The 22,992-nt window shown below is 33.4% G+C and overlaps 1 protein-coding gene and 1 non-coding gene across 4 annotated transcripts in view; both read left to right on the top strand.

Annotated features, from left to right (window-relative positions):
- Positions 1 to 22,992, top strand: part of GRID2 (glutamate ionotropic receptor delta type subunit 2) — a 1,390,615-nt gene that overhangs the window by 238,417 nt on the left and 1,129,206 nt on the right. For all 3 annotated transcript variants that reach the window (XM_060299788.1, XM_060299787.1, XM_030865662.2), the window contains exon 2: positions 18,375 to 18,530. In XM_060299788.1, the coding sequence (XP_060155771.1) occupies positions 18,375 to 18,530 (156 nt within the window). The remainder of the gene's footprint in view (positions 1 to 18,374; positions 18,531 to 22,992) is intronic.
- On the top strand, positions 13,713 to 13,819 carry LOC115858193 (U6 spliceosomal RNA). The gene has a single exon (XR_004041561.1). It is a non-coding gene; the product is annotated as a U6 spliceosomal RNA (small nuclear RNA).

Here is a 22,992-nt window from a genome sequence, read left to right as displayed (position 1 = left end):
TGTGATACCTTTTAAAATATTCAATCTTATAATCAAATATGATTTATTGAACACACTGTTATTTATTGCCTAATATGCAACAAGCACTTTTCTTTGTACTGATTATTTTTTATGAATATAGAAAACAAACTCCCTTGCCTCATGGAACCTGTATTCTAGAGATGGGAAGAACATAAACAATAACAAAATAGTTAAGATATGTAATCTGTCAGATGGTGATATGTATGATGCTAAAAAAATGAATGAAGGAAGGAGGAAAGGGAGTGGAGACAGAGGCTCCAATTTTAAATAGGATGATCAAGGAAGGTCTCACTAAGAAGGTATCATTTGAGAAAAGACCCAAAGAGGTTGAGAAAACCAGCCATGTATTTGTCTAAAGGGAAGAGCCTTGCAAGCAGAAGGAAGAACAAGATCAAGATCTCTGACATAGGAAAATGTGTTGTGTGTTCTAGGGACATTAAGGAGGTTGGGGTAACTGGATGTTAATGAGCAAGAGGCTGAATACTAGGGTCTGAGATCTGAAATTTAACAAAGTATCCAATTACAGAGGCCTCTATAACCCCCTGGAAGGATTTTTTGACTATTCTACAGATCTGTTGATATGCCTACCATTCCTGGCTGCCTCTGACATTCCAGCTACCTTTTACAACCACTTTTGGTCTCCCCCAGGTTTTCTCAGAGTTTTTATGTTGGTTCCTTCGATATGGCTCCCTTTACCTTCTGAAGTTTCCATTTATTTGATTTGGTGGAGGGAAGCCTTTACTAGTTTGTCATCTTGTCAGAACCTTGAAGCATAAAATTGTTTTGAAATACAATTTGAGAAGCAAATATTTCAGACTTTGAGGGGCTGTTAAACTTACCTATACTATCTCTTTATAATATGTAATTTCTGACATTTTCCAGCCTCTGTAAATAATACCTAACTGCAAGAGGAAGCACATTACATTTTTGGACAATTTAATAAGAAGAAAAAGTTTTCTTATATTAAAATTAGACACCTTTAAAAAAAGTGTATTCAGTACATCTATAAACTCACATAGATTAAATATACATGTTATAGAATTATGACCAAAAGAGACATTAAAAATTACCACTTCTAATTCTTCAGGTTTTCAACCTTTGATAAGTGACTTATTGATCATATAAATGTGACTTGTTTAAGAGGTTAGGTGCCATCTCAGACTGACAAGACATCAGGTGTTCCTCACTAATTCTAAGGGAACCTTGGCTAGAGGAACTTCTTCAGAATGTTAAGCAGCACCAAGGAAGATATGGCTGAAAATGAGACAAAGTAGAAGTGGAAACATAAAAATTCAAGGTTTTTTAGCTGTAAGTGGAGACCTTAGAGAAAACAATTGTAGAGCAGATCTCAATGAAAGCTGAGTCCATTAATAGATGATAATCACTCTCCAGAAGTGTTGGATCTTTAACTTTTCTTTTATAGCCCTTTTTGGGAAAACTGAGTTTACAATATCAGCATTAAATAGCCTTAGGAAACATCAATAGGATTAAAGGAATTAAAAATAAAAATTCAGACTGAATGAAACAGTCTGTGGTTCATTATGTCCTCCTTTTGTAGAGGATATAGGGCAATAACATAGGTGTAAGCCTCAACAAAGTGTATCCTTTTATACCAGTGGTTCCTAAACTTTAGCATGCATTAGAGTCACCAGGAGAGTTTGTTAAAAAACAGATTGCTAGTCCCCACTCCAGTTCATAGATGACAGTGATGCTGCTTTTCTAGGGGCCAGTCTTTGAGAACCAGGATTCTCATAGGTAAGTATTCTTAGGGTCATATATTACCTAGGTGATTACTCTTAGGATAATATATTTTGGGAGGTTAGAAAAATGTCTTCACATAGGGATCCAGGATTTTTGCAGCTTTTGGATTCATTATCCTAGAGGGTCTCTGTGCATACAGACATCAGGAGACAAAGACCATGCTAACACTTGGTTCTTAACCAATGTCTTGTACTGGAAACGGCATATATCCCACGTCTCCTCACATTCTTTTGACCAAACGTAACTATAAAAGAATCTAGAAAATGGCAATGGAATTTCAGCTCCTAACACCAGAGATTCTGATTCAGTATATCTGGAGAGGAAGGTTTGATCTTTAAAAGCTCTATCACTGATTGAGTTATTCGCTAAGTTTCAGAATTCTGGTTCCACCACTATGGTTCAACAAAGAAATATTGAGGGTCTATTATATGAAAGACACTGTGCCAGCTAGTGGGGACTATTAACTTTGATGGAAAGTTAAACATTAGCCCTGTTTTGGGAGGGCTTCCAGCTTAATGAGAGAGAGAGAGAAACACAGGACCCTTATGCCAGGTTAATTCTCTAGATGTGTATTGAAACTCTGTCTCAACTTCCTTACTTCCTGTTCACTTTTTAACCCATTTTAATTTGGCTTCCACTCCCACTAGTTCCATTGAAGTAGGTTTTATTAAAATAATGAACAATGTCCATGTTATCAAACACAGGACAAGTATATTTATCTGTCCTCAATTTTCTGAGTAGCATTTCATATATTTGGCCATTCCTAATTATTTGAAAAACTTTTCCTTTTTGCTGCTTTTAATGCTTTTCTTAGTTGATATTTCCCCTGGATCAATCGTTGTACCTTCTAATCCATCCTGGATTACTTTTCTTCTTCTAATTAAGACTGGATTGCCTCTGGGATCTGTTTGGGTCTCTCTTTTCTCCATTTATGATATTTCCTTATATGATCATGTCCAGTCTTAGGTCTTTAATCCCCAAAGATATGTTGATGACTTTCAAATGTATGTGTCCTACTCAGACCTCTTTCTCTTAAGCTTCATTTCCACATATGCATTTGCCAACCTAACATCTCCACTCAATTTTAATAGACATCTGAAACGGAACATATACAGCTGCTTTTTTTTTTCTTCAAAAGAGGAATACTACATACCATGTCATTGAGTGAAACTGTTTGAAGAGATAAATTAAGGACAGTTTGAAGACATTCATTGTTGTCTCTTCTTTGAGTACATCTTATTCTGAAAACAGAATATTTTTGGCTCAGGAATGGACTAAACTTTTAACACAGATACAGTTTATTAGTATAAGAACTATAGATTTTGGAACCCAGAAGCTCTAGATTCAAGTTCTGGCTCATTTATTTCTAGCTATGTGATTGGTAATTCACCTAACTCTTCTGATTGTCAGTCTCTTCACCTATAAAATGAGGATGAAGGGAGCTACCTAACAGGAATTTCAACGTTTAGAAATATTGTTGCTCTTTTCTTACAAATAGAACTAACAGTGGCAAGCATACACAACTTTGGCCATTTTTGTAAGATTTACTGTAAGATTATCTAGCAAGTGATTACTGAAAATAGGACTTGAAAGTTGAATTTTCATAAGTTTTTGACTTACAGATAGTCAATGACTGTGATACAGATCTTGGTAGCTGAAAGAAATTGGGTATATTTTGCAACCATTACATCTAATAAATACCTAAAAATATTGCCATCCTTGTAAGGAAACTCATATCTCATTCGCTGCTGTCTAGTCTACAGTTATAATAGAACCATTGTTTTCTCACTGTTTTTAAGCTATTTTATAGGGCAACCCCCTAGCATTATGTTTATGCAGCTCCCTAACATTAGTTGCTTATTCAGTATATGAAATAGCATAAAATAGGACATGTCGGAAAATTTTTTTCAGTAGATTTCTGTAAAATCTTTGGTTTTGCTAGTTAAAAGTGCTTATGTAATAAAGAAGATAAAATTTTTACAGGTGGGTTCAGAGATAATGAAACCATGAGGTGTGAAATTTATATTAACAGATTACCTTTTTGCTACCTGAAATATGCCACAGGGTGCATTCATTTTCTTTAGAAATGAAGACCATATTTTATAGTTCTGAAGTGCTTAATTTCAAATGACTTACCTAGTTAAGTTGGCTCAGATTGGTAAAATGATTTTTTTTTAATGTAGAAGCAGAGTGAATTGTTGTCTTAAGCATAAAATTAGAATTTTTACTGTGTAGAAAATGGGCTTAACTAAGTTATTTGTGTGCAAAGTATGTTTGAATATTTGTAGAGCATGCATAGCATTCACGTTATATATATATTTTTCATACAGGTATTTCTTTCACCTGTGATTTTAATTATAGTACCATATATCAGTTCTCACTTTTTTTAAATGGTAATTGAAGGTAGTAATAAAAGAATCTAGTGAATTGTTACAGGAGGAAAAAAAGTTGAATCTGTTCCATTTCTAAAAATATCTGCAAGTCTTTTCAGTGAATGTACTTTTCAAGAAGCTACCTTCTTTTTCTTTTTAATGTGCATCATTTCAGTTTGGGAAGAGTTTGAATTGCTCTGCTGTGTTAAAAAGTCTCTTTTCATAAACCAGTTATTTCTGTTCTTGTCATACCATTTAAGTTTGTAATAATAGGATATTGCTTCAATTAAATGTGTGATATGGGGAAACAGACTAAAACACAGGATATAAAGCTGTGGATAACTTCACAGAGTCAATATAAAAATAGTTAAAAATTAAAGAATTAAACAGTGTCATTTTCTAATTTTTTAATATAATGGTAACATACAGATAACAGACTTTACCATCTCTCCCATTATTAAGTATACAATTTGATAATGTTAAATATATTCATAATGTTGTGCTACCATCACCACCATCCATTTTCAAAACCCTTTTCATCTTGTAAAATGGAAACTCTGTACCCATTAAACAGTCACTCCCTATTCCCCTCTCCTTCCAGCCTCAGGACACAACCATTCTCCTTTCTGTCTCTATGATTTTGACTACTTTAAGTACTTTGTATGAGTGGATTCATATAGTTTTTGTCTTATTATGACTGGCTTATTTCATTTAGCATAATGTCTTCAAGGTTCATTCATGTTGTGGTGTATATCAGCTTTTTCTTCCTTCTTAAGAATAAAAAATATTCCATTGTATGTATTTACTACACTTTGCTTATCCATTCATCCATCATTGAACACTTAGGTTGCTTGCATACATTAGCTATTGAGAGTAGTGCTGCTATGAGAATGGGTGTACAAATGTCTCTTCAAGACCCTTCTTTCAGTTTGGGGAGTATATACACAGATGGAATTGCTGGTTCACATGATAATTCTATGTTTAATTTTTTGAGAGCTGCCATGATGTTTTTCAAAGCAGATGTACCATTTTACATTCCCACCAAGGGTACTCAAGGGTTCCAATTTCTCTACATCTTGCCAACACTTGTTATTTTATGTTTGTTTTTTTTAGTAGCCATCTTAATGAGTATGAGGTGTTACCTCATTGTTTGATCTTCATTTTGCTAGTGGTTAGTAATGTTAAGGGTCTTTTCATGTACTTATTGACCACTTGTATATCTTCTTTGAAGAAGTGTCTGTTCAAGTTCTTTGCCCACTTTTGAATCCAGTTGTTCTTTTGTTGAGTTTTAGGAGTTCCCCATATATCTGGATATTAATCTCACATCAGAAACATGATTTACAAATATTTTCTCCTGAAGTGAATCTCTTGTAGACAGTATATACTTGGAATCATGTTTTTTTATAGCTATTCTGCCAAACTCTTGTCTTTTTTTTTTTTCTTTTTGCGGTATGCGGGCCTCTCACTTTTGTGGCCTCTCCCATTGCGGAGCACAGGCTCCGGACACGCAGGCTCAGCGGTCATGGCTCACGGGCCCAGCCATTACGTGGCATGTGGGATCTTCCCGGACTGGGGCATGAACCCGTGTACCCTGCATTGGCAGGCGGACTCTCAACCACTGCGCCACCAGGGAAGCCCCAAACTCTGTCTTTTGATTAGAGAGTTTATTTCATTTATACTTAATTACTGATAAAAAGGGAATTTTGTCATTTTGCTATTTGTTTTCCATATGTCTTATACCTTCATTATCTCTCATTTCCTGGATTACTGTTTTCTCTTTTGCTTAATTGGTTTTTTGGAGTGAAACATTTAAATTCCTTTCTCATTTCCATTTGTATATATTCTGTAACTATTTCCTTTGTAGTAATCATGAAGATTACATTTAACATTCTAAAGTTATAACATTCTAATTTGAGTTTATACCAATTTAACTTCAATAACATACAAAAACTCTGTTCCTTACACCTTCATCCTCAGTCCATTCAGTTGCTGATGACACAAAATTATATCCATATACATTGTGTGCCCCAAAATATAAACTAATGATTATTTAAATGTATTAGTCTCTTAAATTATGTGGAAAATAAAATGTGCAATTACAAACCAAAGTTACAATCAATAATACTAGCTTTTAGATTAATGATTGTCTTTTAAATAAAATATCAGTGTCTTAAATCATGTAGAAAAAAATGAAGTTACCATCATTATAATAAAACTGACTTTTATAATTGCCTAAGTATTTACCTTTACTGACATCTTTATTTCTTCATGTGGCTTCAAGTTACTAGCTAGTGTCCTTTTATTCCAACCTGCAGGACTCCCTTTAGCATTTCTTGCAGAGCAGGCCTAATGATAATGAATAACCTCAACTTTTATTTATCTGGTCATATGTTAATTTCTCCCTTAATTTTACCCACTGCCTTCTGGCCTCCAAAATCTCTTGAGAAATTTGCTGGTAATTGTATTGAGGATCCCTTGTATATGACAAGTGCCTTTTCTCTTGCAGCCTTGAAGATTCTCTCTTTGACTTTAGACAGTTTGATTATGATGTGTCTCAGTGTGGGTTTCTTTAAGTTCATCTTACTTGAATGTTCATATACCAATCTTCTTGGGTATTTATATTCAGGTCTTTCATCAAGTTTGGGAAACTTTCTGACATTATTTCTTCAAATATTCTTTCTGATCCTTTCTTTCTCTCTTCTCCTGAGATACTCACAGGCCTTTAAACTTTGTTCACTTTTCTTCAATCTTTTTTCTATCTGTTCTTCAGACTTAATAATTTCCATTGTCCTATCTTCAAGTTCACTGATTCTTTATTTTGTGTGCTCTTTGAATCTGTCTGGTAAATTTTTCGTTTCCATTATGTACTTCTCAGTTCCAGAATTTCTTTGTGGTTTCTCTTTAGGTTTTATTATACTTTCATTGTTATTTCCATTTTGTTCATCCATTGTTTTCTTGACTTTCTCCACACCTTTTTCCAGTTTTTTGAATGTCTTTCAAGCAGCTGTTTAAAATCTTTGACTAAATGTCTTGCCACCTCTTTTAAAGGATAGTTTCTGTTGATTTTTTTTTTCTTTTAGATGGGCCATACTTTCCTGTTTCTTGTATGCCATGTAATTCTTTTATTGAAAACTGGACATTTAAATATAATGATATGATAATTCTGGGAGTTAAATTCAGATTCTTCCCTTTACTACCAGTTTGCTCCATTTTTTTCTTGTTTTTGTTTTTATTTATTATTATCATTTTTATTGTTGTAGGCTGTCTCTGTGCCAGGGATCAACCTGCACTGTGAACCTAAGGTCTTTTCAGCTCTTTTCTGAGCCTGCATTTTTCTCTAGGCAATGACTTTTCATTTCCCTGTGTATGTAGTGCTTTTGAATGCCCTTGTCGGTAATGTCTGGCTCCCAAAAAGAGAAAAATGAATTGGAGTGGGGGAATAAAAGACTGCTGGCCCTCTTTTTAACCCCTCTGGCAGACACTTCAGCCAGAGAGGGAGGGGCTTGCAAAAGTGGAGGGAGGTGCAACAACAATGACTGCCAATATAAAATAAAAAATTTTAAAAAAATTGAAAAATAAAAAAATATCTAAGTTTGACTGGACAAAAAAATGGCTGCTAGCCTCTTTTTGTACACCTCTAATATCAGAAGCAGCAATCAGTCATCAGAGCACAGATCCCTGAAATTTGGAGGACAGGGTCCATTTTGCCCACAAGCTGTATGCTAGGGGCTCCTGAAATGGCTTACAGCTGCCAGCTACATAACTGAGGGGTGGAGGATGGGTGGCTGGTACTGTGGTAAGGCCTGACATTGACTGAAATTAACTGCAGTTCACACTCTAAGTCTTCCTCTGGAAGTTGCAATCCTTCAATATATTCTAGAGTTCCAAAATAGTTTTGTCAGATAGAATCTAACCCTCCAGTTGTTGTCTAGGTAGGGAAACAGATTCCTGATGCTTACTACTTCATCATCTGCCCAGAATTTCTGTAAATAGTGCCATTTTTATTAAGAAAAATACAGATTATTGATCTTTCAGTATCTAGTATTCTTTAAAAAGTACAAATAATTCTTATTAGAAGAACTGATTTGGACTTTCTATTCCCCAAAGACCAAATTTATATAAAAATATGTGTAAGCTACTCAGAGAAGATCTATGTTACAGCATAAAATGATTGTTTTAAAGATTAGCCTCTATTATGCTCCACATGGAGAAGTCAGATTATCTGTCCCTTAAGCAATGTTCATTTTCTTTTCTCCCACAGACTTTTGGAAAACATACAGCAAAGTCAGATGTTTAAGTGGCAGTACTATCAGTTTAAATGTGCTTTGGGTTTCTGGGTAACTTTACAAGAACTCCAAATGAAATGTGAATTCAAATGTCATTGGAGAGTTAGCGTGAGAAAAAGGACTTGTGCTACAATGAAGAATCCCTTCATGAGTTTGACTTAGCTCACATTGTGATGGCATGTCACATTCCAACATAAATGCCTCCCCTGAAATGGTAGAGATAGTCATTGAAAATTTATCTACTTGGTCTATGATTTGCCCTTCTCATTTTAAGTCACTCTATTATAATATATTGAGGGAAATTGAGGATTTAAAGGTACCTGCAATATAAAAATATTTCTTATATTACAATATGCTTTCAAGTGTTAACGTAGAGTCATTTAAATGATCTGTGTGGAGTTTTATCTCCTTCCAGTTATATCTTTCTATACTAATCATAAATAATTCTGTCTGTGATCTCAGCAATATCCTCTTTGAACTTGATTATCTATATTTAAAACAAAATGATGCTTGTCTGTAAAGTAGATAATTATGGTGGGTGAATTGGGAGTTAATAGTATAATGTACTTTGAACTCTGAGAACAAAATGCTAAGTAAGCAGTAGACACTGGGAGATAATGAACCTGTTAGTTTCTATATCTGGTCACAGTTTTAATGTTACAGACCTAGGTAAATTAGTAAAGGTCTTTAATATATAAAGTCAATGACTCTGGCATTGTTGTTCTGTTAGGATCACTAGTCACTAAAATAGAAAAAATTCTAAGGTCTTAAAAAAATGAAAGGCTAGATAGAGATTTGTTCTGAACCCTGAATTTAAGACTATATCAAAGTGCGTATGTTATTGGAACTCAATTAGTAGTATTCTAAAGTTAATGCAAAAATTGTCATTTAACATGTTTAGAAAATTTACTTCAACTTGGTTCGTTGTATGTGGTAGATAATTATCCCAAAAGCAGATTTAAATTTTGGGAAAAAATGTGTAAATTCTTGAGTTAAACTACTCTTTAAATGGTATAGTTTAATTTATTGGGATTAATATTCTATCTACAAAAAACATGCAAAAACATTATTGAAAAACTTTTGTAAACTGGGCCTAGTTAATAAACATTTCTCAAACAAAAAGATTAAAACCTATTTGAGAGTTTTAATATACACATAAAATTTTGATAATAATAAAAATATCACTTGGTAATATAGAAATTTATTATAATAAATATATTGTCATATATTAATCTTATAGATATCTTAGGGAGTTTGCCTTGAAAGTGAGAGCTGTGAATTTTGCCACAGTCATTACTAGCTTTAAGCCTTGGGAAAGTTACTTGCCCTGAGCCTCATTTCCATCAAAGGGTTTTCATCAATACTAAATGATATATTGCCAGTAAACTACTTATTACAGTGCTTATTACTAATAAATGTTAATTACTTTCATTATTATTTCAATTATTATAAACTTGAAAGTAACACAACATATTATCTATAATTCAGAATAATATTTGCTAATTGCCATGACTTTGGTGTATATCCAGCACAACCTTTCAACAATTAGAGTTATTATTTTGATTTACTTCCTTAGTCAGAGTGCTCATGAAGGGTTAGATAAGGTGAACTGAGCAAAGTATACCTCTGATTGAAAGGAAAAATAGAGTTCTAAAAACCCTATTTCCTGTCTACGAAGAAATTAATGTAGAACATATTCAGAAAATTTCTATTGAATGAGAAAAGACTGCTGGAAATACTTGTTATACAGAATTAATTCATGGAGGATATCTCAATGTAATTAATATTATCTAGGCAGATTTTATATATATATTCACACACACACTCACACATGCATAAACACACACACATATATGCGATACCTTCATTTTAATAATATCCCCACTGAAATAGTAGCTAGTCTGTATGCTCAGATGAAGATGCCAAATGATATAGAAAATGCTGAGTTCATTTGGTCACAATTCTGCTAAATTTTCCTGCTGTCTAGTAGTATTGAACTTGTTCAACCTTTTTTCTTCTTGTGAAGGGTGAAATAAAGGAGAAATCTGATTTTTATAGTATTTATAATGTCTTTATTACTCGTCCTCCTTTTGAATTATTTGCACAATTTCCACTGGCATTAGTGGGAATATCATAAGTAGATCCAAAACATTACAGTTCTCTTGATTTGGATACCTGTGCACAGTGAAACTAATGTGTATGCACAGTGCACTGTTAGAATTAAATTTAAAAACCTACTTCTGAATAGTAGCATCTAAAACAGTGAGGATATGTGATGACTTAACAATTCTGAATAGCTCTGCAGGACTGTAATTCTGCTGTGACCAATAAATTGTCTCAAAGCAGAGACTTGTGCCTTTTGAAAAAAATTTAACCTCCAAAGTGAAATTGCTGAAACTTCTAAGGCAAAAGACAATAAATTTTATGTGAAAACTCTTATGTTCAGGTTTTTACTATAATTCTTCAATTTTAAATACTTCATTGGCATATAGTAAATGAATTTGTTATGCTGATTACCAGACTAGTACTCATTATCAAATATATATGTATCTGTTTGTATATATATGCTCTAGTATTACTAGTTATTGAATATATAGCTAATATATTTAGTAGTACTAATTATTGTCACACATATGTATACATGAATGACATAATGGATTATATATGTAATATATATATGCATATACATGGAGTATGTGCTTGAAATGAAAAAAAAAAAAAAGCATTATATGGAAGAAATAGTTCCAAACTTGAAACCAGAAAACCTAAATTCTTACTCCACCCCTTCTAACTCTTGGCTGTGTAATTTTGGTTAAATTACTTAAAATCTTTTCACTAAAATTTCTGAAAAATGAGAAAGGTTTTGTATACCATCCTTAAAATTTCAGCTATGAGTTATGAAATACACAATTGCTCTTTCTGTTATCATCGTATGAAGGCATCTTAATTCTGCTATGGTCTGATGCAAGATGTAATGGATTTCAGCTGTCCTGTCAGCAAATCACTTGTGAGGAAACAAAATGGCTGGCTTCGATGATTATCTCTGTGTTGAGGGAAGGTTGACAGGGTGGATGAATGGATGGATGCATAAACGCGTAGGAGAAAGAGGAAAAAATAGAAGAGGAAAAAATGCACAGAGAGAGAGACCAAGAGAATCAACTCTGTTGCTTCAAAGAAAATTAAAGATTCAATGCATGTATACCTTTGAAAAGTTTATTCTTTTTAAAACTACGTATCATAGAGAATTTATATATATTAGGCAAAATTAAATAAGTAAAGAGTTTGAACTCTGAGAATAAAAAAGACTAGTTACTTTGATTTTATTTGCAGCTCTGAAATCTGATCATATGTTTTTGGGTAATTGTTTCATATGTGTCTTTTTAGATGATAAGGTTTTAAGCAGAAATTGATTTTGCAAGGGTAATGTTCATGTGTTGATCCTTTCTTGTTTTCAATTTTTAGAATTATTTATTTTAAAAGATATTTGGTATGTTAGTTATATAAAATGAGATATGCAGACCTTCGAGTAATTTTGTCAACTCTGTATGTGGAAAAGTTCTTTTTATAGAAGTGCTGGATCTGGTGGACCCCGACTAGGTCCTTCCCTTGCCTTGTGTTGCTTGTGCCAATCGAATGAGACCAGGTTTGGCAAAGAAGAGCAGAAACTTTATGCCTTGATCAAGGAATGGGGAAGGGAAGTGGGAAACTTTTAAGGGTTAAGAGATGGGTGTGCCATCAGAACCCAGGGAAAGTGGCAATAAGTTCCAGAAAAAGCCAAAACATGCATAGTCCTGTGGGCTCTTTTGTGCAGGACATTAATTGTGCTAGCAAAGTGCAAGTCCTCCCTTTCAGAGGAGATCCTAGCATGGTAATGAAGCAAAGGCAACTTTCAGACGTTTTGGGTCTCATCTGTACAGGTGCTGCCCTGGTGGTCAGGCTGGAACCAGTTCAGGGCAGTGGACTGTCACCATCTTGGACCTTTCTGCTCAAGCTGATTCTGTGGTCTGGCTTACGTGGCTTCTGCCTTAGTTTTTGTTAAGCAAGCACAGCTGTGGGCATAGACTAACAGACTGTGGTATGGAAAGAAAGAAAGTAGGTTAACCTCTGTACAGGTATGGGTCTCTTTCCGGTGACCCTTCAAGATGTGTATCCAAATCTTTCTCAATATTTTTAGAGGAAAATTCTGAGCTAGGTGAAGACATTTCCTTTCTTTCACTACCTTCCCAGCTAAACAATGTTTCCTCTACTTTCCTCTTATCTTATGTATAAGATAAAGATGAATTTAAATATTCAAACTAAAACTATAAGTATATGATTAATACTTTGCTGAATAATTTGGGAGTCATGATAATACCTGTGATAATAAATTCACATACAGGTACATTTGCAATTCTTCTTTTGTTCTAATTTAGAATTAGTTGTAACTTACATTTTTATTCCTATATTTGAATTTAGGTATCCTGTTTTACAAGATCATGCCTAACTAATATAAGGAAAGTTTAAACTATTCCTGTTTCTTGAGTATCTAATATATTCAGGCTCTGTTATAGACACTAACAAAGATAGTTTCTATGGCCCAGGAAATTATATTTTGCTAAGGAGACAAGGCATATATCCATGGTGGAGACAACACCATGAATAAAGACATGAAGGTATAAAAGCTTAAAATGTTTTTGAGAGTTATGGATGTGGTCAGGTTAGTAACTTCTTTATTTTTTTAAAATTTATTTTTTGGCTGCATACGGTCTTCGTTGCTGTGCACAGGCTTTCTCTAGTTGCGGCGAGCGGGGGCTACACTTTGTTGCAGTGCACGGGCTTCTTATTGCGGTGGCTTCTCTTGTCATGGAGTACAGGCTCTAGGTGTGTGGGCTTCAGTAGTTGCGGTGTGTGGGCTCAGTAGTTGTGGCTTGCGGGCTCTAGAGTGTAGGCTCAGTAGTTGTGGCGCACGGGCTTAGTTGTTCTGCAGCACGTGGTATCTTCCCGGACCAGGGATCGAACCCATGTCCCCTGCATTGGCAGGTGGATTCTTAATCACTGCACCACCAGGGAAGTCCCAGGTTAGTAACTTCCTACAAATGTTTGTTTTCAACAGGCATATTTGCAAATGCAAATTTTTAGAAAATGATTTTATTAACCTGTATGTATGACCCTTTACAATAGTTTAAAAATTAAGACTTCAGCATTTTTAATACCACTATAAACTATAATTAATTCCTTTCTAAGACATAAGTAGACAAGGATGATATATTTTGTATTTAAAAACTTGTATGTAGTGCTTGCTTCAGCAGCACATATACTAAAATTGGAACGATACAGAGAAGATTAGCGTGGCCCCTGCGCAAGGATGACACGCAAATTCGTGAAGTGTTCCATATTTTTCAACAAACATGTGAAAGAATGCTCAACATCATTAATCATTAGAGAAATGCAAATCAAAACTACAATGAGCTGTCATCTCACACCGGTCAGAATGGCCATCATCAAAAAATCTACAAACAATAAATGCTGGAGAGGGTGTGGAGAAAAGGGAACCCTCTTGCACTGTTGGTGGGAATATAAATTGATACAGCCACTATGAAGAACAGTATGGAGGTTCCTTAAAAAAGTAAAAATAGAACTACCATACGACCCAGTAATCCCACTACTGGGCATATACCCTGAGAAAACCATAATTCAAAAAGAGTCATGTACCACAATGTTCATTGCAGCTCTATTTACAAGAGCCAGGACATGAAAGGAACCTAAGTGTCCATCAACAGATGAATGGATAAAGAAGATGTGGCACATATATACAAGGGAGTATTACTCAGCCATAAAAAGAAACGAAATTGAGTTATTTGTAGTGAGGTGGATGGACCCAGAATCTGTTATAGAGTGTGAAGTAAGTCAGAAAGAGAAAAACAAATACCGTATGCTAACACATATATATGGAATCAAAAAAAAATGGTCATTAAGAACCTAGGGGCAAGATGGGAATAAAGACACAGACCTACTAGAGAATGGACTGGAGGATATGGGGAGGGGGAAGGGTAAGCTGGGACAAAGTGAGAGAGTGGCATGGACATACATACACTACCAAATGTAAAATAGATAGCTAGTGGGAAGCAGCTGCATAGCACCGGGAGATCAGCTCAGTGCTTTGTGACCACCTAGAGGGGTGGGATAGGGAGGGTGGGAGGGAGGGAGATGCAAGAGGGAAAAGATATGGGGATACATGTATATGTGTAACTGATTCACTTTGTTTTAAAGCAGAAACTAAGACACCATTGTAAAGCAATTATACTCCAATAAAGATGTTAAAAAAAAAAAACTTGTATGTTGACTCACCTGAATATGTCACTCTCTTTGTGTCAGGATAAGTGAAGCCTTTTTTCCCTCCCATGGATGGAGCAGATCATCAGTCCCAAATAGTGGAAATGACTAATTAAAAATTGGTCTTACGGGAATATTTAGGAGATGTTTGTTCTCTGCCTGTTGCTTGGTTATTCTTCCCTCCAGTTTGACCAATGCAAAGTGTAAATAGAGTATAATTTGTTGATCAAACACTGTGTGTGTGTGTGTGTGTGAGTGTGTAAGTGGCGGAAGAATTATTTCATCTTGACAGTAAGTTGGACCTGGTTTTCACCTCCAGGTTATAAAATAAAACAGTTAAAATGTGCTAATAAAAATAGCTGGGAAAGAAATAGATGCTGTGTCATCATGTAAGCTATATAGCTATGTATGTTGCATTTGAGAAACTTTAGTTTCAAAAAGTAAATCTAGGATATTTGAAGTTAAATTAGACTGCTAATATGTGTGTGTGTTAATACAAAGGATAAAGAGATGACATTGCAATACTATTGGAGGTGCATGCCGTAAGAAAGAACTGTCTTTCCTGAGATTCTTCATGTGGAACTTACGAGGTTGTTTTCAGAATACTTGTGTTTGATACAAAATGCTTCATTTAACAGTACTTTTGTGGTAAAAAGCCAAATTTAAGATGAGAGTTTATAGCTGAAGGAAAAAGTAAATAAATAAATAAGTGTATTTGAAATGTTGGCTAGGATTTCCTGTTCTTTGGTTATGCTGCTTGTGTGCAGTAAGATGAATCACTTCTTTTGTGTACTTCTTTGCTGTTTGCAGAAAGATGAACTGCTTTTTTTGTGCATTTGCTTTCAGTATGTCTTAATTCAGCACAGAATTGACTAATTTCTTATCATTTTGGCAGGTTTCTGCCATTTATTAAGCCAGGTTTAATGTTTAAAGCAATTTTAAGTGTTCTGTCAGGTAATAGTAAAATGCTTCCATTAAAAATGCATTAGCAGTACTCAGCAGAAGTCAGTAGCATCACCTGCTATAAAAAAAAGTTTGATTAGAAACTTTTCCAAAAGACCCATTTAGAATCCATGACAAGCTGAAACATCTCTGTATAAATATACATCACTTCTTTGAGAATAGACATTTAGATTATCTGGTTTAAAACAAATTGATTACTTTCACTCCAGTTATAGCACATTTATATCACACTTCCTAAAAAGCTGCTAAAGAAATTTTTATATCCCAGTCTGATAATATTAGATTTCAGTGTAAGGATTAACTTAGATTCTCATAAATATTATCACAAATTAAAATGAGTCTTCATGAATGTGAATTAAAATTATCAAGATAAATCTAAAATTTATTGCCTAAATATTAGTTTATAAAGTATACTTCTAATTCAGAGGTGACAGGATAGGGCAGAAATTAATGTCTATTACATATGTTGATTACATCAATAAAGTATTAATAGTCTGGGTATTAGCTATATAATAGTGTAATTAAGAAATAATTTATTTATCAATTTAAAAAATTTCTTCACCCTTTTCTCATGTTCTTAGCCATGGCAGGTATTCACATACATAGGAAACGTAAAGGAAGGATTTAAAAAGGCTGGTCAAAGTAGTCAGTGAATCCATGCAAACATAGAAGAGCAGTGGTAAGAGAAAGCCAAGCTGACACAGTAAGCCTATTAGACACTCTGCCTTCTCTAGCAAAAAGTAATCATTTCTTGCTTTCCCATGGTGAAGCCACATAGGGTGGAGAGGTCAAAAGGAACTTGCCACAGTTGTCAGAAATGGACATCGATTCATCCTTGCTTTATCATGAACTGACTCTAATAATGCATGTTTAATATCATAATTATCTTTCGCTAGAAGACTTGGGGCTTCAGCTAAAGAATTATTAAATCAACAAAATTGATAGATGTAAAGTGTGTCTGCTTCTGTTTATACATATATGTGTATTTGTGTGTATGTGTAAACCTATATATGCATACTTGTGTCTGCACGTATAGTGTGTTTATCTTTTCATATGTGTGTATAATACCCGTATTTATATGTGGAAAAAAGTCATTTTTATATACACATAATTTTATTTCTTCACACACTGTAATGAATATAGTCAAGAAAAATGTGTTATGTGTATATGGATGTGTATGTGGATATGTACATATACAGTTATTCCTTTATCATGTTATTGACCCTGAGGTATATGTCTCTTTTTGTCAACAGGGTCTTCATTAGGTTTATTCAAAAACACAAAGAGTACATTGTCCCAATTAGTTATGATTAAAAAGTAAATAATTAAAAAATGTGTGCTTGCTTAGAACTGGAAGAGTCAGAATGAATGCAAATAAAGTATGCATGGCCAGATAGGAAAGAAACTCCAAATATGCTGTAAAGTCAGAATCCCTGTTAGAACACTTTTATGTCTTTTGGGTGCAATCCTGGAAGGCAGTATCCTATAGTGATGTAAAGCAAGGACGTTGGAGTAAGGAGGCAAAAGCTCTGGCCCTTATTGTGGAACCTTAGGCATATTTCTTGCATGGAATCCTAATTTTTAAAACTGTATGTGTGTGTAGTAGTGGACATAACACATAGTTATTTTAAGGATTAAATTAAATACTGTAATATGAAGAAAATAGTAGAACATGTTAAGCTTTGTTTGGATTATATTACAGTATTCAAAAAAAGAAAACACTAGCATGTATTGAGACATATTTAGTTACCACAATTTACTTACATTTCACAGGCATAGTATCATTTAATACAGTTAATAATCCTTACAGATGGATATTATTTTTACTATTAGATATTACAGATGATGAATGTGGAGTTTAGAATTTGAATACCTTGCTCAAGGTCATATACTTAACAAATGTCAGAGTCAGGGTTTGAAATCAGTTTACTTTTAGAACTGGGATGTTTAATCAATACACTGACAAACACACAGTCAAATAAAAGTTAGCCACAACTCTTATCATCATCATCATCATTATTACATATGAAGGAAAAATGCCATAATTATTCACTAGAATTTATGTTAGTTCTTCAGGAAATATGTCTCCATTACTTCTGCTCAGAGATTTGTATGTCTCTAAATTTTTAATAAATATTATGGAATTTACTATTGTAAAAGATACTGAAACTCTTGTTCAAAAAAAAAAAGAAAGAAAGGAAAGAAGGAAGGAAATAAAAAGAGAAAAAGTAAATTAAGATCATTGTAGAAATTTGATTCCTATTTATGAATGGACTCTCAGAAAAATTCCTGATTTTTCTCCTATTATTCAGAAAAAAAAATTCTACAAGTTATGAATTCTTAAAGATCTCATGGCATGAGACATTCAGGGTATTTAACCACTTTGTCCTGCAGAGGCTTTTTGTATTTATTATAATGTCTTCCCGATACTCTTCCAGCAAAACACTTTGATGTACTATTCATCATTTCCATTTGGGAGAACTAACTACATTCCTGCTTAGCTCTCACACTGCTTCCAGTACAATGTGTTTCAGTAATGAAGTGCGTGCTTTAATTGAAAGTGTACATTTTTCAGTTCATAAGTCTCTTTGGTGTAATTCCGGAGGGCATGACAGAATATTTATGTTATTGTTTAATGGTGATACTCACTTCTTTCTAGGAGCAATTTTTGATGAATCTGCCAAAAAGGATGATGAGGTGTTTCGCACAGCAGTTGGCGACCTCAACCAGAATGAGGAGATCTTACAGACTGAGAAAATCACATTTTCGGTGACATTTGTTGATGGCAACAACCCTTTTCAAGCAGTTCAAGAAGGTAAGGTCCATCAGCGCTCCACTTTTTATTTTGTTTGTTTCTTTGGTTCAATTCAAATGGCAATGAAATTAAAAATTTAAAATGCCGTTAAACAAGGGCATCATTTTTGCATCTTTGCTGCATTGCTTTTCTTTTAGAGTACTTGGTAAATTTTAATCCTGTATTCCACTTCTGAAAGGGCAGAGTGTGGAAAGTTATTGTTTTAATTGAAATATAATATGAAAATGGTCATAAATATTTGTAATAAAAACTTTACAACATTTTATGACTTCAGTATAAATGAAGCATTCCTTAAAAATACGACTTTCTTTCTGAATTTTTACTTTTGTCTTCTTTGAGATAAGATAAGGTAAGAAAGGAATTTTTGTACTTACTTAAATTTACTTAAAATAAATTTATTTACTTCCTTTGCAAAGGAAGTTTTCCTTCTCAAAAATTTTCCTTTTGAGAAGGAAAACTTTCAGACACTACATACAAATGAAAGATTTTGTGCTGGGATCCTAACATACCGACCTAGGCTATAAATTTTTTACTCTCTACAATGTGCCAAATATTAAAGCACTTTTCTCCATTCTCTCTATATACTTGAGTGAATTAAAAGTTTTCATAGGTACAAAGTCATACAAATACAAATTATTTTTATTATACTGGAAAGATCATTTATATGAACAAAGGTTTTGATTGAAAGATCATACACTAATAAAATTCTAGTTTTGATGCTATTATTCTAATGAAATATTTAGCCTTTTGATTGGCAAAGTAATCATTGTCCATGAAAGTATTTTTTGTTAATCTGTTTTATATTTTATTGTGATAATATTTAGACTAAAGATACTAATAAATTAATTTAGTTAAATGGAACATTTCTTTTATTAAAAACTTAAAGAGGATTTGGCAGAAGAGAATATGGACAAGGTATTAAATGGAGTAAAGTTTGGCAGGAAACTTTTTAAAGAAAAGTATTGAAGGGGTAAGGAAGATAAATGTTTTTAATTTAATGTATCTGCATGATATACAGGTAACCTTTTTTGGAATGTGTTTTTGATCAGTGGCATTGGCTACTATCAAAGCTTATTTATGCTTATTTCTGTCAGTAAGGGAATGGTTAGAATGATTAGTGATCTAATGGATTTTCCTTCTTATTAATTTGATGGAGTGAAAAAATATTATTTTAATAAAATGAACAGAAATGTTTTAAGTAAAAGTTGTTTTTCAATAAAATACGTTGTTCATATTAATATGATGGAATTTTAATTTTAATAAGTAAACATCAATTTAAAAAATCAGATTAATAGAAGCACCCAGTTATTTTCTTACATTTTAAATCAGAATTATCTGGGGAATTTGTAACTTTAAATCATGGTTATGTTGATAAATTTTCTATAGAAATGTTTAAAAGCTGTATAAATTAATGTTAGAATTCATAAAGCAGTCTGCAAAAATAATAAAGTAGAAATTGTGGAAAATACCCAATAATGTAAAAGAATATATACACTAAGAAGTATATATTATTCTTTAAAAGAAGTATCTATGATATTTCTTTCTCAACTATTAGTTTTATTGACTGGAATGAGAGCAGGAAAAAATTAGGACTGACTTACTTTTGTGACTGTCTTCTTATTAACTACATATTAATAATCGTAAATTAACTTTGAAGACGTGCTAAAATATTCATGCTTTTAAAAAATCCACTTTGACTGAAAAAATGTGGATAAAGCAATGGAAAATAAATACAGTGAGCAGAAGGGAATTAGAAAGACTGAATAAATATGCCCCTCACACCTTTTTAGAGACTACAATTTGAAAAACAAAGACAATTTTTAAAGTACCACAGTTAATCTGTTTACATATTGCTTTGTGTAGCCATTCTGCTGCCAACTAAATTCTGGAAACAAAAATATCTCTCAAAAGAACTATTGTGACTTGAAAGAATTTGTGGACTGAAAGAAAATTGAGAGAGTAAATAAGTTTTACGTTTCCAGGGTAGAGACAGCTAGATATTTGTCAAGAAAGAATGAAGAGCTTGACAATTTGCCTGATGGGTTTTGATACTAACAGGATGTTCTGGACCAGTTATTTTGATGGTCTGCTCTGGCTAATGAACCTGAAATAAGTTCTAGGAAACTCTGGAGCTAATTTGTTTCTCCATTCAGTATCAGGAAAGATCTCAGCTAATGTTAGAAGTAAAAATACTTCTTTCTAGAGCTCTTATTGTAATTGATTAGTTTGCAAAAATAAGGGAATATATTCAACTGAAAGAGAACAAAAAAGTATTCCGGAATATTTTCTTAAATGTTTTGAGGAAGTATTTTAGAAGAAAACTTCAACTGAACCATCAAAGATGGCCAACTTTTCTATCATCATATCTTGGCTGCAATACCATTAAAATCTATAATAGAGGTCCTTAAATCAGCTTATTTGTTTTTTACATTGTAAAGATGGACACGAGATTCAGTGATATCATTATTACCAATTGTTTATGCATTGACATTCCTGATGAACATCTAAAGATTCATGGTTTTGAGCATGGTTTTGCTGTGATATATATACTATTTATGTTCGTGGGTTTTAGATGGCATGGATCAGTAGAAAAATACCAATCTAGTTGATCAGCAGCAGTTGCATTGTATAATCCACTCAGTTCATATTCATCCTTGGTTTTCCTCATCTATAAATAGTGAAGAAATTAGAACACAAATGATGTATTTTTAAGGTGAATTTCATCTCTATAGATGAGATGTTACACAGATCTTTAGAACAAATTTCCAGATTTAGATTCTTAAAGGATTATAGAAATTATAATTATTCAGTTTCTCTTTAGAGAAGTCTTCACATTGCTGAAATTGCCTCCTAGTTTTTTCTGTGGCTGACTTCAAAATTGATTAAAGGATATCTGGTAGCTGTCCTTTGTTCTGCTACCTCATCCAACTATTGACAGCAACCCAAAGAACTCATTACTATCACCAAAATCCAGAAAGGGTCTTTTGCAGGTTTAGTTGACCTGGACTAAAGCAGCTGTTGCTAGATTTCTCTCCTTACATCTCTTTTGTAGATTGTTTCCTCTGTGGGACCTATATACTGGATATAATGTAGATACACAAATGGCTGGTGTGAAAGGCACTTCTGTCTCTACTGAAAGCAATAGCAATTGCTTATATTGTTAGCTCTTAACTGAGACCAACACCACTATGGGCCACGAAAGGTGGGGATTTATAAGAAAATAAGGTCAGGGAATGTAAGGAGAATACATTTGTAAAAATGTTCACATTGGAAGGTGAATGCAGAAATATGACTGCATGTATAATTCTTGCATACATCATATGTATCAGGAGATATGTTAAGCACTGTTGATATTGAATGGCAAAATTCAGTTAAAACATTTTGAAATAATTATTAGGAAAAATACCTAAAAATGAAATGCATAGTGAAAAGAGTGTAAGGACAGATTTATACTGTAGAGTCACAAATGATTCTATTTGAAAGAAAAAGGAGTAATTATCATAATTATTCTCCTTTCTGCTATGTTAAAAACCATTATAAACAATATAGTTATAAAAGCTGCTTTTAATACAAAAAGCAGTCATGATTAAGATTGCTCATCTTCCAAGTTGCAGCCTGGTCCACCTTTAACTTACTCCTTTGTACACCAGGACATGAACATTGATTGCTCCCAAAGAGTCTTGTAAAAATAGACATCTCACTTTAATACAGTGATGATTTCAGTTGGATTTGCCTCATATATCTTACAAAATAAAACTACTGTTAAGTGTAAAACAATAAGACTGCTTTCGTTTATGGTTTCTGAAATCAGTCTCATTTCTTTATTTTTAATATACACGTATCCGTATCATGTGTGTAAAAGGGATAACAGAAGAGTAGCAGAGCCATAAACAGTATAAGGAAATCTAAGTAGGAAAAAGCACTTCTCTGAAACACATCACAATTCATTGTGAATATTTCTGGTGCCATAGGCTAAATCTGAGTTCAAAGAAGATGTAAATGTAAAAGAATGATTTATGTGGCTGCACTATTTGATGCTTTATTCCAGGGCTTAGTCTCATAATTTATATTCCTCTCTGCTTTAATAAGATATTTTTACTGTGATAAAAAAATCTGCTAATTCCAAAATCCTTAGACTGAATTCTGCAACTTTCCTAGCATAGGTTTGCAGTGTGTATACCTCATCAGCCAGTGTTTCCTGGACCACTTTTGATAACTCCAATTTCAGCTTATTTTTTTGAATTGCCTGACAACTGAACTTGAAAATTAGTGGCTCCAGGAACCAAGAAAAAATCTCTGAACATCCTGTAGTTATAATTCTTCTCATTCATTCATTTCTTCATTTTTTCATTCCTTCTTCCCTTTCCACATCAAGGTCAGTGTCGTACTTTGTCTCTAGGCCCAACGCTCTTTATGTAACTGGTGCCTAGCTACACGTGTGAAGCGGTAGAGGAATAGTGTT

Source organism: Globicephala melas, chromosome 5, assembly GCF_963455315.2.
Source record: "Globicephala melas chromosome 5, mGloMel1.2, whole genome shotgun sequence".
Classification (NCBI taxonomy): domain Eukaryota; kingdom Metazoa; phylum Chordata; class Mammalia; order Artiodactyla; family Delphinidae; genus Globicephala; species Globicephala melas.
The sequence above is the reverse complement of the archived record's forward strand: the minus strand, read 5'-3'. Positions and strand labels throughout refer to the sequence as shown.